Genomic DNA, 15,742 nt, shown 5'->3' with positions numbered 1-15,742 from the left:
GCTTCCGCGACAGCGCCGCAGCAACCGCGTAGTAAATCCGAACAGGAACGTGAAACAGGCCTCAGAAGTAGTGATGTTGTAATCAGTCGCAGCCTAGGCCACGTATTACTCTTCCTATCAATTATTCAAATGATTCATCAGCGGCCATGGAGAGAAGAGGTCGCTCGAGCGCGCGGCGAAAAGTCTTTTGAGGTTCTCGGGCCCGCCGAAGCTTAGCCGGTGTCACGTGCCGGTCGGAGAAACGCGCGCGCCGACGCGCTAGTGCGGCGGCCATAAAAACTTCGCACCTCTGCGTACTGCTTCTGCTCCTCGCGGCGCAGGACGATAGTCCGTTTCCCCGGTTGCTTGAGGGTCATATTCCATGTCCCTTCATGTGTCGTCGACCTGCCAGAGAGAACATATTGCATCATCTATCATATACACTTTGTGGGGGCGCCTGTTTCTAGTGGCGCCTTCACTGGAAAAAGGTAGAACATACTTTCGTGACTCGCAGCCTTTGCTGCACCAGTACGCTCAAGTCGAGGCCCTATGCCTTCTGAGCAGCACTGAACGCGCAGATGTCTTGCTTGTGGCTTTGCAGTGACTCGATTCATCTCTGTGAGCAAGCATCCGTCATTCGTCGTTCCGAAGCTGGACTAGCGCTATATCTACAGCAGTGAACCTCCCGGCGTCAAGTTGTCTGCAAATTGAGCGGCGCCGTTTTATTGCACTCCGAAATATAGGCTTCATGACGCGAGTAGTCATTTTGACGTTATGGTCGTGGACTGTGTACCTAGGTATGTCTGGAGCTGGAAGCTCCCAAGGTGAATTATATGAAGACTACGGCGAACACACGTCGTGGCGAGTTTAATCTATATCCGTTCCCCAATATGCTTTGCAACTTGTTAACACGCCATCGACGTGAATGAATCTGGTCTGAGAATATTCGCTTCTCCCGATATTGTCGTGCAGCGTTGATAGAGAGTTGCGCCGTGGCGGACCCGAAATATGGCCCTGTTGGACAGTATCAAAACCGGTGCAATTTGGCCAGGAGTACCACGACATGCTCACAGGTAATTGATCATAGTCAGACGATAGAAAGGCGGTCCAATGAATAAGGGTAAAATACTTTTTGCCATCGGATGTCGTGGAAATATATACATATCGAATTATTCGTTGTTACGTGTGTATCACATGTGCGCCAAAAGCCCCCTAAAAGATTCCTCAACTCTGCAACCCATCTCCTAGATACCAAAGTTGTCTTCGTTTGCATGCCTTCTCATTACGCCAGTACGACTTTGTCTGAGGGTCAACGGTTTAAAATCACTCTGCCGTTGAGAATCTTTGCGGTCACGTACCGGTCAATTCGTCAACACCATCTCTTCGTATGTCTACGGAAGAAACATCAATACTTCACTCACAGCAGCATATCAACACTACTGTGACATGTATCAATAGCGACCAAGAGTGATAGAAAAGAAGGCTCGTTCATTCATTAGATCACCCCATGAAATGGCTAACACACAACTACGGGTACAACACTATATCATACACGGAACATCCGACTCCACCCTCTTCCCCCTTAAGCGGCCTGTGTCTGCGTCTGCGTCTGACTAGCAGGCTGTTGCGTCCCGAGCAACCTCTGAAGGTCACCCAGGCCAGCTCCGGCCCTCTTCTTCCTTTGCTTCCCGCCCTCTTTCTCCGCAAACGCCAAGCCCATCAACTTCCTCTTCTCCTCTTGAATACCCAAGACCCGCTCCTCTACACTACCTTCGACTACCAGACGGAAGACCTTCGTCTCGCGCTTCTGTCCTAGTCGATGCACACGGTCCACGGCTTGATCTTCAATGGCAGGCGCCCACCACGAGTCCGCCAGAACGACTTGGTTTGCGGCAACGAGGTTCAAACCGACACTGCATACGGCGAGTGAGGCGAGCATGATGGTCGTCTTTGGATCGGAGTCTAGCGCTTCGAGGGCGACGTCGCGTTGTGTGGCGGACATGGAGCCGTCTATGCGTACGTACTTTAGACCGTAGAGGGTGAGGTGTGGCTCTAGGAGATCAAGGAAAGAAGTCCATTGGCTGAAGATGATGGTCTTGTTTGTGGGGTCGTTGGCGGATGCCCGAAGAATGTCGAGAAGTGCCTCAACTTTGGTACTGGTGTTCTTCTCGAGAGATTCCCTGTCGGCGATCTGGTCCTGTGTCAACGGCGCGGGAGCAGCGCCAGACAGTTCCTTTGCGGGTTTCACTGTGGTAGTTGCGATGGAATCCAAGTCTGCACGGCACATGGGGCACTTGTGTTGGGTTTCGATGACACGTTCCAGACAGGGAGTGCAGAAGACGTGAGCGCATTTGGTGATGACGGGCTCTTTGTATACGTCCAAGCAGATTGGACAGTCTTCCTGTGATTCGATGGAGAGTTGAAGCATCTTCTGGAGCGCGGCCTTGTTCTCTTCTGTAAGATCGACAACACCTTCTGCTTCGAGCTGCTTCATGATGGAGTCGAGGCGCTCTTCGCCCACGAGCTGCCAGTGGTTGCAAACTTGTCGCATTCGGAGCAGTACCTCAAGGAGATGGCGGTAAGTATCCCCGGCGTTCTTCTTCCCGATGTTGTGCTTGTAGACGTCCAGCGTACCCTTAGCCTGAGCCTCCAAGGCGTCGTACTTCTCCTGTTCATGCGGATGTAGCTTGATCTTATGTACGTATTCAGACAGCTCAGGTAGTCGTAGGTCAATGAATGACATCTCCTTCTTGCGACGCAAACAGATACCCGACATCAGCTGCTGGAGCACCTTGTGGCCTTGGACGTCGCCTTGCATGACTGGACGCATGATGGCACTGTGGAAGATTTCGAAAGAGTCAAGACCACCCGAAAGACGTAGGAAACGGACTTGAGAGTAGAGATCCTTGAGATTGTTGATGATTGGAGTACCAGTAAGCGTCCAGCGGGACTGTGCGATCAAATTGGTGATGGCGATCGTCTTCTTGGCTTTCGGGTTCCTTATGCCATGGCCCTCATCGAGGATGACTCGGCGCCACTTGATAGAGAAGGGTCCGGATCGTCGTGGAACAGTAGGCTTCGTCTGCGAGTACCAGTCAGAAGCAACAGACTCGTAAGTGCTGATCACGACATCGTATTTTTCGATCGACTTGGGTGTGATGGGTTCCTTCCTTTGACCGTGCCAGAACATAACACGAAGAGCGTGTTCGGGCTTGACATGCTTCTTCATCTGAGTGCTCCAGTTGCTCATCACCGATACGGGAGCAAGGATCAGCGTGGCACCGGATGAATCGTCTGCGCGGAGGTTCAGTGCACGATCCGCCAGAATGAGCGAGATGGTCTGAATAGTCTTTCCCAGGCCCATGTCATCGGCCAGGATACCCCCAGAAGCTAGTGTTGGATTCTTGATCGAGAAATTCGTTGCTACGTTCGTGAAGGCGTTCTGGTCGCGAGTGTGTCGTCGCCATAGCTGGACCACTTCTTTGGTGTTCGGTGCTGGTAGTCTGGGGCTTTCCTTGTCGAGCATCCATTGCAGGCCTTGCAGCTGGAAGGGGTGCAGCTCAGTAAGACTAGCGTCGGGTTGGGGCGCTTGTGGCATTTTCGCCTGCCGAATGTTAGTGGTAGATACTGGAGTCGCACGTGCGCATCACTTACCAGGTCTTCTTCCTTGACGCCGTACTCTTCCACCATCTCCTCGACGTTTCTTGGGTTGAAGCGTAGGCTTCCGCCGATGATGTCCTCCATACTAGGCCCTGGCACGAGACCTGGTCCCTGTGAAGAGCTAGCAGCAAATTCGCCCATGCTACTCTCGGGTGCCTGGCTACCCGCAACACCCACGACGGCAGCGCCCTTCTTTTTGGCCTCTTTGGCGGCTTGCTTGGCTATACGCTCGCGTTCCTTCGCAGCCGCCTTCGCAGCCGCAGCTTCCTTGCGCTGTTGGTCTGAAGCATGTCCGATAGGAAGTCCGTCGCGTCGCATTCGTGTCATGAGCTGTTGCCTCACGGCTGGGTCATTAGTGCCGTATAGCTTCAGCTGCATAGGGCAGTCATATTCGCCCTTCTCCCCTGTGAGCTGTGCCTCGATAAGCAGACTGCGCTCGTCCATGTATTTGGCCAACTTGGATGCGGGTCCTCGTGGAAGGTGTCCGATCTGTGCACCTTGTACGTTGCTCACTTTGATCGCATTACTGTCAAACCTATTGTGGGGTTCGCGACTCAGAACCACCATCTCGCCATTCGTTGCGTATCCGTTGTAGAATCGCAAGCCCACAACCTTGTCGTCCTTGATGCCGTATAATATGTAGTCGTACTGCTGCTGGTTGTATGCTTGCGTCGCATCCGGGACTTCTTGAGAGGCGTCGTCTTCGTCGTCTTCGTCGATAAAGATGGCGTCTGCTTGCGACGAGCCAGATGTAATGCGTTGCGCTTGGTTGTACGATGTACGAGCTTGCTTGGGTGCGCGGTGCGGGCTCGAAGAGTAGGCGGGCGCATCGTCGTCTCCTGTGAGGTCAATGGCCTCGTAGGCGCGTCGTTTAGGAGGCATTGCGCGTCGAACAATGGGTGCTGGGAGATACGAGAGATGAAATGCGCGACGGCGGGGAAGGCTTTATGACGTTTGTCGCACGAGCGTGTTCGCGAAATTTCGCGACCGTTGGACGGGGGGAGGAGACGATAAGGGGATAAGGGTTTCAGGTACCTGGCACGCTAAGGCGCGGAAGCAGGTGACATCACAGACAGGGGTTGCCAGGCACGCTCCGATTGCGGTTCGGTCAAGGAGATGAGGAGACGCAAATCGCAATCAACGGTCGAGTTACTCTCCAGATATACCTGTCAGGATACCAGTGTCTTTGTCTCGGATGCCCAAGACATGCGCTCAATCGGCAAACAAAGCGACCAGTCTTTTCTTGTAGCGGTGCGCAACATGAGACGAGAAAACGACGAAGCGCATCGGCACCTTTTGCTGTAAAGAGACCGTCTATTCGATACATCGTGAGCGAAAGAGCATTTCAGGCGATTGGAGAACTCAATCCACTGCCAGATGCTCATCGTGACTCTGCTGGTTGTTACATGATGCGTTCATTATTGTAAGATTCCGTGTCTTAAGCTACTTCCCTAGACGTCCCTCTCCCATTACACCCTTCTACCCTAATTTGATATCACGTACGCCATGGGCAAGCACTTTCGCCCCATAGGTCTCAGCCGACACTGCCGTCCCGCATCAGCCCATGTCTCATCAGAATTGTACAAACAGCGGCGGGAACAAGAAGAGGATAAACTGCACAATTGGCGGGATGGAGCCCAGGATGCCCCTGCACAGCTTCGCCAGTCGCACGCTGCCGTTCTCCTGCTCCGCTTCGTAGTATCCGCAAACGATGCTGCCGATGAGCCAAAGCAACAGCAAGGTCAGCATGATGGCGTACCAGGCGGCGTGCAAATGGTACGGATTGGTGCCCCAAGACTCCCAGAGGCTGCGGAGGTTGTAGTAGATGATGCTGCGCAGTGGGACTCCATCGTATTGCAGTTTGTAGATTGTCTTCCATTTCGCCAACTGTACAGAGAAGCGAGTCAGCCACCTTGTCGGCAACAAATGAAGGATGCAACGTCTTGGGCGATGCAGAGCGAGCGACGACGCTTTGGCGATGAGCCTCTGTGAGCTCGACATACTCTGCCCCTGGCCTTTTCCTCTGCCAACGCACGCTCATACGCTTCTGCCGTCTCGGCTTCTGCCTTCTCACGCGCCTCGGCCAGAAAGTCTTCGATGTCGAGGATGAGGTATTTGGCGATGACGTCACGCTGCTTCTTGATCAAGGCGTCTTTGGCCGCCAGCTCTTCCGCGACGGGCATTGCGGGGCTGGTAAGCGTGTTGCTCTTGTGGGTGCGATAGTGAAGGCTGTGGTGGAGGGGTTGAAGCGGAAGAGGTAATGCAGCAGACGACCTCTTGTCTGTTCGGGCAAGCTCTGGCAACGGCGTATCTGCTATCTGCTGACGTGGGAGAAAGTGCGAGTGGATTGTTGCTGGGGAAAGTGCATCTGGAAATGCGTCCAGTGCAGGAGCTGCTGTGATGGATGTCCTATGACCACCAGTCACGCCTGCCTCATCTGAGGAATCAATCATGCTCCAATGCACACACTTGGTTCGCCTGCAGGCCTCCTTGCAGACTACATCGGCGACTGCATGTCAGTGAGCCCCAGCTACATTGTGGTGTCTTAGTATTGTTCATCGCACATGGCTTCTGGTGCTAGAGTGGTAGTTCAGATTCCCGGAAGGGGCACCCTTATTCGCAGGCGGATACGGGTGCCACACCAAGAACTTTGGGCCTAATATCGTGCGACTGGAGGGCTACACAAATGGGAAGCGTGGAAAGGGCGTCTGATGCATGTGCAAATGGCTTGCTATTGTTCTGCGAACCTGGTTGAAAAGAGCATGGCAACCGTTGGTTTTCTGCCAAGCAGCGGACATAAGCTCGCACCCCACTATGACCTTGAACTTCATTCGCGCCTGGCTCGAGACCATCTTCCTGTCGCCATATCGCCTGCTGCGCGCATTGCTACCTGCGAGCGCATATCCCACCAACCCCAAGGCAAAAGGCGTCAGGGAAAGAATGCCGAAATACTACCACGACGACGAGGCATGGGCGGACATTGAGCCACTTCCCCAGGATGACGGCGGCCTGCATCCGCTCGCTGCCATCGCATACACGGAGGAGTACAGCGAGGCCATGGGCTACCTGCGCGCCGTCATGGCAAAGAACGAGTTCAGCGAGCGGGTGCTCGGCCTCACGGAGCACATCATCAGCATGAACCCCGCGCACTACACTGTCTGGTACGTCGTATGCTCGGTCAAGTTGCGGAGTTTCGGAGGAGACACTGCCAGCCAGCAGTCGCACAGGGAGCTCTCCAACACCCACCCTGCTAACCTCCCGCAGGCTCTACCGCGCCAAAACCATCTCTGAGATTGGCCGATCACTGAAGGATGAAATCGCATGGCTCAACCCGACCGCACTGAAGCACCTCAAGAACTACCAGATCTGGCACCACCGACACACCATCATCGACGAGCTCGGCTCATGTGAGGGCGAACCAGAGTTCATAAACTCCATGTTGGAATTGGACTCCAAGAACTACCATGTGTGGAGCTACAGGCAATGGCTGGTCAAGCGCTTCGATCTCTTCGACAAGCCCGAAGAGCTCGAGTGGACACACAGCATGATCGAGGAAGATGTGCGCAACAACTCTGCCTGGAACCATCGCTACTACCTAGTCGTTGGCGGCCGAGAGGAGAAGCCAAGCGCAGATCTTGTGAATCGGGAGATAGAGTATGTCTGTTATCGCCCCAAGCTGCTCGACGATACTAACCCCATAGGTACACCAAAGCAGCCATCCGGAAAGCGCCCCAGAACCAGAGCCCATGGAACTATGTCTTGGGTATCATTCGCGCAGCGGAACTTCCCAAGTCGACCCTCAAGGACTTCGCGGGTGAATTCGCTGATGTGCAGAGGCCAGACGACGTCCACTCAAGCCACGCTCTTGATCTCCTAGCCGACATCTATGCGGAAGAAGAGAACAGTAAAGAAAATGCGGAGAAAGCCCTGGAGCTGTTGGCGACAAAGTACGATCCGATCCGAGCAAACTACTGGAACTTTAGGAAAGGCCTCCTCGATCAACCAAAGGTTGCTGCGTAAACCCCATGATTAGCGTAAACTTGAGAAGCATTACAGAGATACCCAACTAGCGTTTTCAACATGGTCTGCGGATCCGCATGATCTGTTCCGACGTCCGCATGCAGTTTTCGTTCTGGGGAAGCCCTGTCTGAAACGTCGATAGCTATCGCAGGAAAGTTGCATCGTGATGGGAGCATGGACGCGTCTTCCACTCATGTGCGAGAGTTTTCCTTTCCGTCGGGGATCGCTCGCGCCAATCCCGCAGCCGTCATGTCATCCTAACATCAGCCTCCCAGCCAACCCCGTCTTCACCGTCTCGCCGAGTTGTTATCGGCTCCGGGCCTTCTGGACTCATCACCCGCATAGACAACTGATGCGCGTCCTCTGATAGGCAAGGCCGCGCCAAGTCCACCACTGTTTGGAGGCGGCAAACCCTGGCAGAAAATGGTCCCGCCGTTGATAACCGCTTCTGGAAATCCAAACCCTGGCCCAAGCTGCTGCGTACCGGTCTCATGCTTGTGTCATTTTGCAGTCGCAGCGTGGTCGCTTGTTCCTTATCGAGAATCTATAGGGTAATTTATGCACTTTATAGGGTAATCGATACAACACATCGTGGATTCGGTGTGCCACAGTGCTGCCTTTACCCCTCTGGCTCCATGACCTGGACACTAGGGTTGCGGGTGCTTGCGGAGCGATAAGCCATCATGGTAGAGATAAAGGAGTGGCTCTTGTACCCTTAGACTGCGACCAAACAAAGCGTTTCTGAACACCAAACATCAAGCTCTTCGTCTACTTCTCATCTTACACTTGCTTCTAATACAATTCTGTGATACCCCAATCCTTTCCCTACTTTCATCATGGCCGTCAAGGAGTGCTACATCGACGAGGCGCCCCAGCAAAACCCATGGGTTCAGACTCCGCTGAGAGAGTCGTACGCGCTGTCTGAAGCAGCGGGATGGTACGGTCACACTCCCTCTCACCTTTACCCCCTCTCCTCACTTTCACGTCACAACATGGCCCCATCTTCAAGAAAAGGGAATTCTAAATCGTAGAAGCAGAATCTTTCTCAAGCTGGAAAATCTCCAACCTTCTGGATCATTCAAGTCACGGTAAGCATCAATCCTTCAGCTGCTACTCAACAACGTACTGATCCGTCTACCAGAGGAATCGGCAACTACATCCTCCGTCGTCTCGCAGAACTCCCAGAAGGCTCGCGCCCTCACATATTCGCATCCAGCGGTGGCAATGCAGGTCTCGCTGCCGTCCACTCTGCTCGCGCTCTCAACTTACCGTGCACTGTCGTTGTGCCCACCGCCACAGCACCTTTGATGGTTGCCAAACTACGAGCAGCGGGCGCGTACGAGGTTATCCAATACGGTGCAGCTTGGAAAGATGCAGACACATATCTCAAGGAGCATGTAATGCCCTACGTACGGTCCTCTCCAGGTATACAATTTGACTGAGACACTGACGCATCCATCAGGCACAAACTTCGACCATCTACTGCCCACCCTTTGATCACCCAGACATCTGGCAAGGCAACAGCACCTGCATGGACGAGATCGCGGCTCAACTCCCAGGCGAGCCAGACGTACTGATCTGCTCTGTCGGCGGCGGCGGCCTAATCAACGGTATCTGCCAGTCTATGGATAAACACCAAATGAGTAAGACAACCATCCTCGCCATGGAGACTGCTGGCGCCGAGAGTCTCAACGCAGCGCTCCAAGCGAAGGAACTCATCACACTACCCAAGATCACATCACAAGCAACAAGTCTAGGCTGCGCCCGCGTAACAGACGCAACCTTCAAATACGCACAGCGAGGCAACGTTCGAAGCATCGTTCTACCCGACGCAGAAGCAGCAATGGGCTGCTGGCGCCTCGCAGACGACGAGCGCATCATGGTAGAGCTCGCCTGCGGTATTAACGTCGCTCTCTGCTATGACGGACGACTCGAGAAGGCCCTCGGCCGCCCAGTTCGCCCAGAAGACAAGGTCGTCATTGTGCTTTGTGGTGGTAGCAACGTCACGAGCAAGATGTTGTGTGATTGGAGGAACGAGTATGCGTACATTGAAGAAGAGACTGAGGCAAGGAGGCGTAAGAGCGATTCTGCGCTTGGTAGCGAGACACAGAGTGAGGCGGGCAGTGTGAAGGATGTCGATATGGGGATGAGCAATGTCCCAAGTGAGTACAGTAAGCCTCTGGTGATTGAGGGTATTGAGGTTGGCTGCGTAGAGTGCTCATAGGAGTAACTTCTTTTCCTTTTCCTTTTTCACGAATCTCCTTGCGCTCAGTCGTATATACTGGGGCGCTTCCATGATAGCGTTTAATGGCAAAAACTTTACGTTCAATCTCCATGCGTTCACTCACCATTAATTTTTCGTGGTGCTTGGTGTTACCTTAGCTGCTGGGCTATGTCTGGTACCTCTCGAGAAGGCTTTTTGGCAAGGCTCCAGGGCATCACGATGCGTCGTCTCTCTCATTGCTTTCACTCTTAACATGTTCTGGGTTCACACTGCTACTAGCGTCAGATGCTGTCACTGGTCTGACCTGCCTTGCGCGACAATGCTTTTACAAAAAAGGTAACCTACTCATGATGTCATGAGGCAAAAGAGTCTGCAAAGGATGTAAGAGGTGAATTGCTTTGTTCAGTCGTCTTGAGCGCTCAGAACAAGGCCTGTATAGTCTGGAGCGCTGTTCTATCTTGTAACGCTTTGTCTCACACGCCTGTACTGTGACTTGAAATACGATGTTTGAGTTCATTCAAGAGTTCTGCATGCATTGTCGTTCTCGTGCGCGCGTGTTCTCTCGCTCCACATCAAGTCTTCGCTACCCTTTTCCCGTAACCACTACTCACTACGTCATCGACTACGTCCACACCGTACAGCTAGACGTGCCCTTCCGTCAATCACCGAAGGCGAGGTCATAACCATTCAAGCTCATTCCGCCATGGCTAACCCGCGAACAGTCATTAATCCATTTACCAAGAATGAACACCGCATGCGACGGAACACGAGGGGTACGAAATGGGTCACAGCTGGCCCTTCGACGGTAATCAAACAGGAACTTGACACTGAGCAGCGGCCAACACAGCCCAACCATTACAAGTTCAGTTTACTCAGCGACTCAAATGACGGGCCCACCGAGACGCGTGTGTCGTCATCGATAAGACACGAGACAAAACCATCATCACTATCTTCAAAACCTTCTGCAACCAATACGAAGGTATCATACCAGGAAAGCCCTGTAGTAGCACCAAGACTTCTCGACTTCTCGAAGCTTGAACAGACCTGGAAGATATCAGACTCGGCCGTCCTTCCTCGCTGTTCAGCGTCAACAGTACGGCCTGAGCAAGGAAAAAAGCGCATGCGGAAGAACCAGATTTTGGATGAACCATCTGATACTGATCAAGCTACAATTCGGAAGCAAAAATGTGATCAGAAGCAAGTTGTTTCTGGTCCGACTCATTGGTACCGCACAGCTAAGAACATCTACACTGCAGGCCCAAAGGGTGAGGGACAGAAGGTTTGGGAAGCGTACCAGCAGAAACTTGGCCATAAGAAAGCTGGTATTGAACCCTCTGATATCAAGCCTCCCGAAACAATGGCGAAGGTGAAGATCGAAAGGCGACCGCCTTGTCCTCTTCCACCCCCAACAAGTCCTGATGGAGTTCTCTTCCCACCGCTGCGGCCGCGGACGTCTCATACTAATAATATTAACGAAGTAAACATACCCGATAGGCCAGATGCGCGTAGAGATTCTGGCTTCTCGAACTCAATCTATGGACCACCGATAGCCGCTAAAAGAACAGTTGGATCAATAGTTGATGTGAGCAACGATCACCCTCCGATCCCAACAATAGACACAGCACCGAAGGTACGAAGAGCTAAAGACGTGCCATTCGTAAATTTCCGGCAGCCCGCTGAGAAAGAAGAGTCCAACTCATGGTGGAAACATTCGCCCTCCAGAGCACCTCAATCTTTGAAGTCCAAGATCTCACGTCCTGTCCCACTAATAGAACCAATCCAAGATACCACAGTCAATGTAACTGTAGAACGTGGTGGAATTGGCGGACCTACAGCTGAACTTCCCCTTCCCGTAACCCGCACTGACGTTCCCTTTTCCCAGCCGTCTTACGTCCATGAGAAGACTAAAGAGACTAGCCGACCCTCACCTCGAGCTTTTCATCTCCCTGCGTTCCATCTCAGTGCTGCTAAGAGCAAACGCCACGGTCGAGGAAAAGCAAACGTAGATGCGAACGACGACGCTCACTCGACACACTGGCACGACAAGGTCGTAGGACCAACGTTGAAGACTGGTAAGTCGTTGAAGCAAACTGCTATGCAGACTCTAGACAGCGTACACTCAGGGAGAAAGAAGACATTTTCGGGTATTAGCTTTGCGTGCCAGGGTAGGGTAGACGATGGGCTGGACAGGTATCAGGTCAGTGAACAAAACTCGTCAAGCGACGATGAAGAGGATCTGTATCCTGAACCGTTGTTCTATGGTAAGATGTTAGGCAGAGATAAGAAGTTATCTGGACCTTAACTTGGGGCTTTGAAGGACTAATGAGGTCCTTCTTCGCATCACTTCTTTCGTATAAGGCCGGATGACGCTTCCATTGTACTATTTATTATTTATTCATCTTCTGATCATCTCACTGTGAATAGCTTTCGAGCAAGCGTTAGGACGCGCTTGTATTCATATGATAATACATTGCTCCTTCACTTGTATTATCTACACCTCTCACACCAAGGCAACCCTTCAACTCGTATCCCCGTGAAAGACCATTACGCAGCCCGATATCGATGAGACGCGGGAATACCATTCGGACACCTGGCATGGCACTACACTACTCGCATGATCACTTGTCCAAAAGCCGCAATACTCCCCGACCCAATCGTAGTCCTAGCGCTCTGATCATAAATCTGAACCTTGGCGCGCCAGGTATTCTCTAGATCAGGGTAGTAATACTGCACATCCCTATCTATCTGCTCGTAGTCCGAATCAATGTTGAGCAGACAGGCGTCTTGCGAGTCGCTGAAGCAGTCAACAAAGTTGAGACCGCCGTTGGTAAAGTACTGTCCTCGTACGTTTTGCGCTTGTCAAGTGTACTTGTGGGCATAGAGCGACACGCTTTACATGCTATCCATCCTTTGCCTTGTCCAGCGAAACATCGGCATCTATATGTGTTCTGATGCCATTCAACTCCGACAACGCAGCAATGAGATCCTTCTGCGACCCACCCAGATGATCCAACACCTTCACTAGATTCTCTGTTTTGGGAATGAGCTTGGTTTGCTTTATTCTGATGAAAGAAGCGAGTGGTTTGAAAGCAGTTGCTGCTATCTCCTCGAGCAGGTAGTGTTGGTGATCCAACGGTGTGGTGGACGAGTTGGACGTATTGACGAAGCTCGAAGTCGAGCCTGCTTCGCTTTCTTCGCTACGCGCGATCTGCTGTTTGGCAAGTCGATCGCGATCAACTACCGCATAAGTGATTGTGGCCTTGAGTCCTAGCGGCATTTCTTCGGTGCACACCACCCCATCTGGCTGGCTACACAGGGTCGCTTTGTATTCCGACCCATGCTGTCCAACGAGAAAATTGGATACGTTTGACATGGAACTCGGCTGGATGCGGATCGTGGCAGATGAGTGTGGCCAGAATATCTGAGATAGCACAGAATGATTGTGCAGGATCTGGAGAATGTCATCGGCGTTGAGACCGTCTGGGAGCGGGTATGTGCTTTTGCTGCCTGTTTTGGTAGAATACAAGACTTGCCACTTGTCAGATATCCACTGAATATACCTGCCAGTTGCTGGCGAAGGCACACGTACAAGATGCCATTATACGAGAATTGTCTCCCTGAACTTGATTACTAGCAATGTGTCGCCTCTTCAGTAACGGAGGGGGGATGCTGATGAAGTCAGGCCGTGGGCACCAAGGTAGTAGCGGTCGTGCCTTTGGCTCCGGAGAATGACGTTGTTTGCAAACCGGGGTGGTGGAGAAGCTTTTAAAGAACTGCTTAAACGGCAACTGCGGCAGCGGCACCTCATACAAGAAAAACACTGAACAGGTCTGCAGGCTACATTAAGCCAAAACACTGCAAAGGTGGTGACCCAGCGCCAATGTAGGCTCCAGGCTGTTCAGTTTTTTCCTAGGTTGGCGTGGCGGAGAAGTTTCGGAAGCAATGCCTGAACGGTAATGACGGCACTGGCCTTGTAGTGTATTCAATAGCCTTGCATCATCACCTCTGTACCAACTCAAGCCCTATGCAAACATCTAGTGATAGTGATATACACGTGTATGACGCAGAAGCTGTTCACACTGCTTGGAAATGGACTAAAGTATGGAGGAGCGTGGGAAGCTTACTTAGGACTGAGTCTCGTATTCCTAGGCAGATGTGGAATGGCGTCGCGTGCTGCAGTCTCTAAATAGTTGCATGCAGAACTAAATGTGAAGGATGCCGGTATCAGATGGCTGTATTGACTACTAGAGTGAGATGTTCTGACATTGCACAGTCTATCCGAGCTGGAGGCGGAGGATTATGGAGTTGCTCGCACAGGCCACGTGCTGCCAGAGTTTTTGGAAGGCTAAAAGAGGGTAAAATAGTTTCGAAACGGGTTGCCTGACCGTTTTGGCCCCGGCTGATCACCCGCCGTGCATCCGGCGGAGAACGGATGGTCCCAGTGTAGTAAATTATGGGCATGGGAACGAGGATATGCATGAGATAGGGTATTATTAGGCTGGTGAAGATGGGAGGCTGGTAAGATTTAGCATGATGGAGGAGGAGTGGCAAATGCAGGCGCCTGCAGGCTGGGACGAGGAACACGATGAAGCGACTGGAGATGGGACAAGTTTTGGGCTGTGTCGATTGCGAAGATTGCAGAGCTTTAGCCCGGGTTTGCACTCGTGATGTTCATGGAAGGGCGTTGGTGTCTTGACTACGAGTGAGCCGAGACCGATAACTGCGAACTTCATCAGCATCGTCTGCATAATGGGACGGGCCCTGGGGCGTAGGTGCTGAGGCACGGGCGGGAACAGGCGCAACTCATGGCAGTCTCCATCCTCCCGTCAACTCACGCGACGGCCCACTGACCAAGACCAACGTGGCCTCATGAGAGATGCGAACGCGCCACTGCTAAGAAGGATGTTTCCCTATTAGCAGCCTGGCGCATCATTGCCATGGTCTCGTACTACCCCACGATGCAGCCATGGACGAAAATAACCGTGCAGCAAGAAACGAAACAAAACTACCTCAAGGCAGCTAGAGAGCCGACGATATCCAGGTGAATATCATGGTCGGAGGCTAGTGAGTCGATCCGAGGGGAATTAGCATGCGTTGTGCCTGGTCGTGCAGCAGACCCTGGGCGCACAATGCAGCAGCGCTCACATCACGACAGCGGCATTGATAGCTGCTTACAGCCAAGGCTTCTTGGATTGATCCAGATGGGCTGCTGATGAAGAGCGAGCGGGCGTGCGGATCCTTTATTCGAGTCGTTGAAGGCGGATCGGAGACACGCAGGTGCCGTGGTGTCGTGCTGCTGTCTTGTCGGGACTCGATGTCGCCCTTGGACTCGACGAGAGGTGGGCCGCTATCAGAGCGGGGCGGCGCCTTCCCTCTCGTCTTGGAGGCTCCTTCCCGCCGCCATTGGTCGTCTGAGTTTGCTGCGCGCTTCCCGCACGCTTAATCCGCCCTAGCGCCCACTCTGCGTGATGCACAGGCCCTGCACCCTTCAACCACTCACCGGCGACAACCACCATGTCGCGTTTTGCAGGCGTCAAACGTCTTGCATTCATTGGACGTCAGCCACTTAATGCCCTGCCGACCGCGACGCCAGCTCGCTGGACAGAGTTCGCTCCCGAGGGCACGAGGCGTGGGCATGGCTTTGTTCCTCGTTTTACCTATACCTCGGACGGCCCTCACAACGTCTGGACGCGCAAGAGCAGACACGCACAACTGACCCATCCAACGGCCCTGCGAGGAAAACTGCCATTGCCACGCTGACTGACGGCATAAGCACCCTGTCAGATTTGCCCTTAAACCACGCTCTTCGCGCTGCAGTGTCCAGGTCTGGATGCGCGTCGTTTGCAAATCGTCTATCGA

The 15,742-nt window shown here is 52.9% G+C and overlaps 4 protein-coding genes across 4 annotated transcripts; 2 read left to right on the top strand and 2 right to left on the bottom strand.

Annotated features, from left to right (window-relative positions):
- Positions 1–1,561: 1,561 nt before the first annotated feature.
- J4E84_003777 (uncharacterized protein) lies at positions 1,562–4,521 on the bottom strand (the record flags this gene model as incomplete). Its single annotated transcript, XM_049386386.1, has 2 exons — positions 1,562–3,583; positions 3,634–4,521. 2 exons carry the CDS (start codon positions 4,519–4,521, stop codon positions 1,562–1,564), a joined length of 2,910 nt encoding a protein of 969 aa, XP_049246235.1.
- Positions 4,522–5,211: 690 nt separating this feature from the next.
- Positions 5,212–5,822, bottom strand: J4E84_003776 (uncharacterized protein; the record flags this gene model as incomplete). Its single annotated transcript, XM_049386385.1, has 2 exons — positions 5,212–5,526; positions 5,643–5,822. The coding sequence occupies 2 exons, from the start codon at positions 5,820–5,822 to the stop codon at positions 5,212–5,214; spliced, it is 495 nt and encodes a 164-aa protein (XP_049246234.1).
- A 631-nt stretch (positions 5,823–6,453) lies between these two features.
- J4E84_003775 (uncharacterized protein) lies at positions 6,454–7,659 on the top strand (the record flags this gene model as incomplete). The annotated part of the gene is made up of 3 exons (XM_049386384.1): positions 6,454–6,800; positions 6,904–7,293; positions 7,341–7,659. The coding sequence occupies 3 exons, from the start codon at positions 6,454–6,456 to the stop codon at positions 7,657–7,659; spliced, it is 1,056 nt and encodes a 351-aa protein (XP_049246233.1).
- Positions 7,660–8,495: 836 nt separating this feature from the next.
- Positions 8,496–9,883, top strand: J4E84_003774 (uncharacterized protein; the record flags this gene model as incomplete). The annotated part of the gene is made up of 4 exons (XM_049386383.1): positions 8,496–8,596; positions 8,694–8,747; positions 8,801–9,068; positions 9,122–9,883. The coding sequence occupies 4 exons, from the start codon at positions 8,496–8,498 to the stop codon at positions 9,881–9,883; spliced, it is 1,185 nt and encodes a 394-aa protein (XP_049246232.1).
- Between the last annotated feature and the right edge of the window lie 5,859 nt (positions 9,884–15,742).

Source organism: Alternaria hordeiaustralica (assembly GCF_023758085.1).
Source record: "Alternaria hordeiaustralica strain BMP 2776 chromosome Unknown scaffold_5, whole genome shotgun sequence".
Taxonomy (NCBI): Eukaryota; Fungi; Ascomycota; class Dothideomycetes; order Pleosporales; family Pleosporaceae; genus Alternaria; species Alternaria hordeiaustralica.
This window is presented reverse-complemented; position numbering and strand designations above follow the sequence as displayed.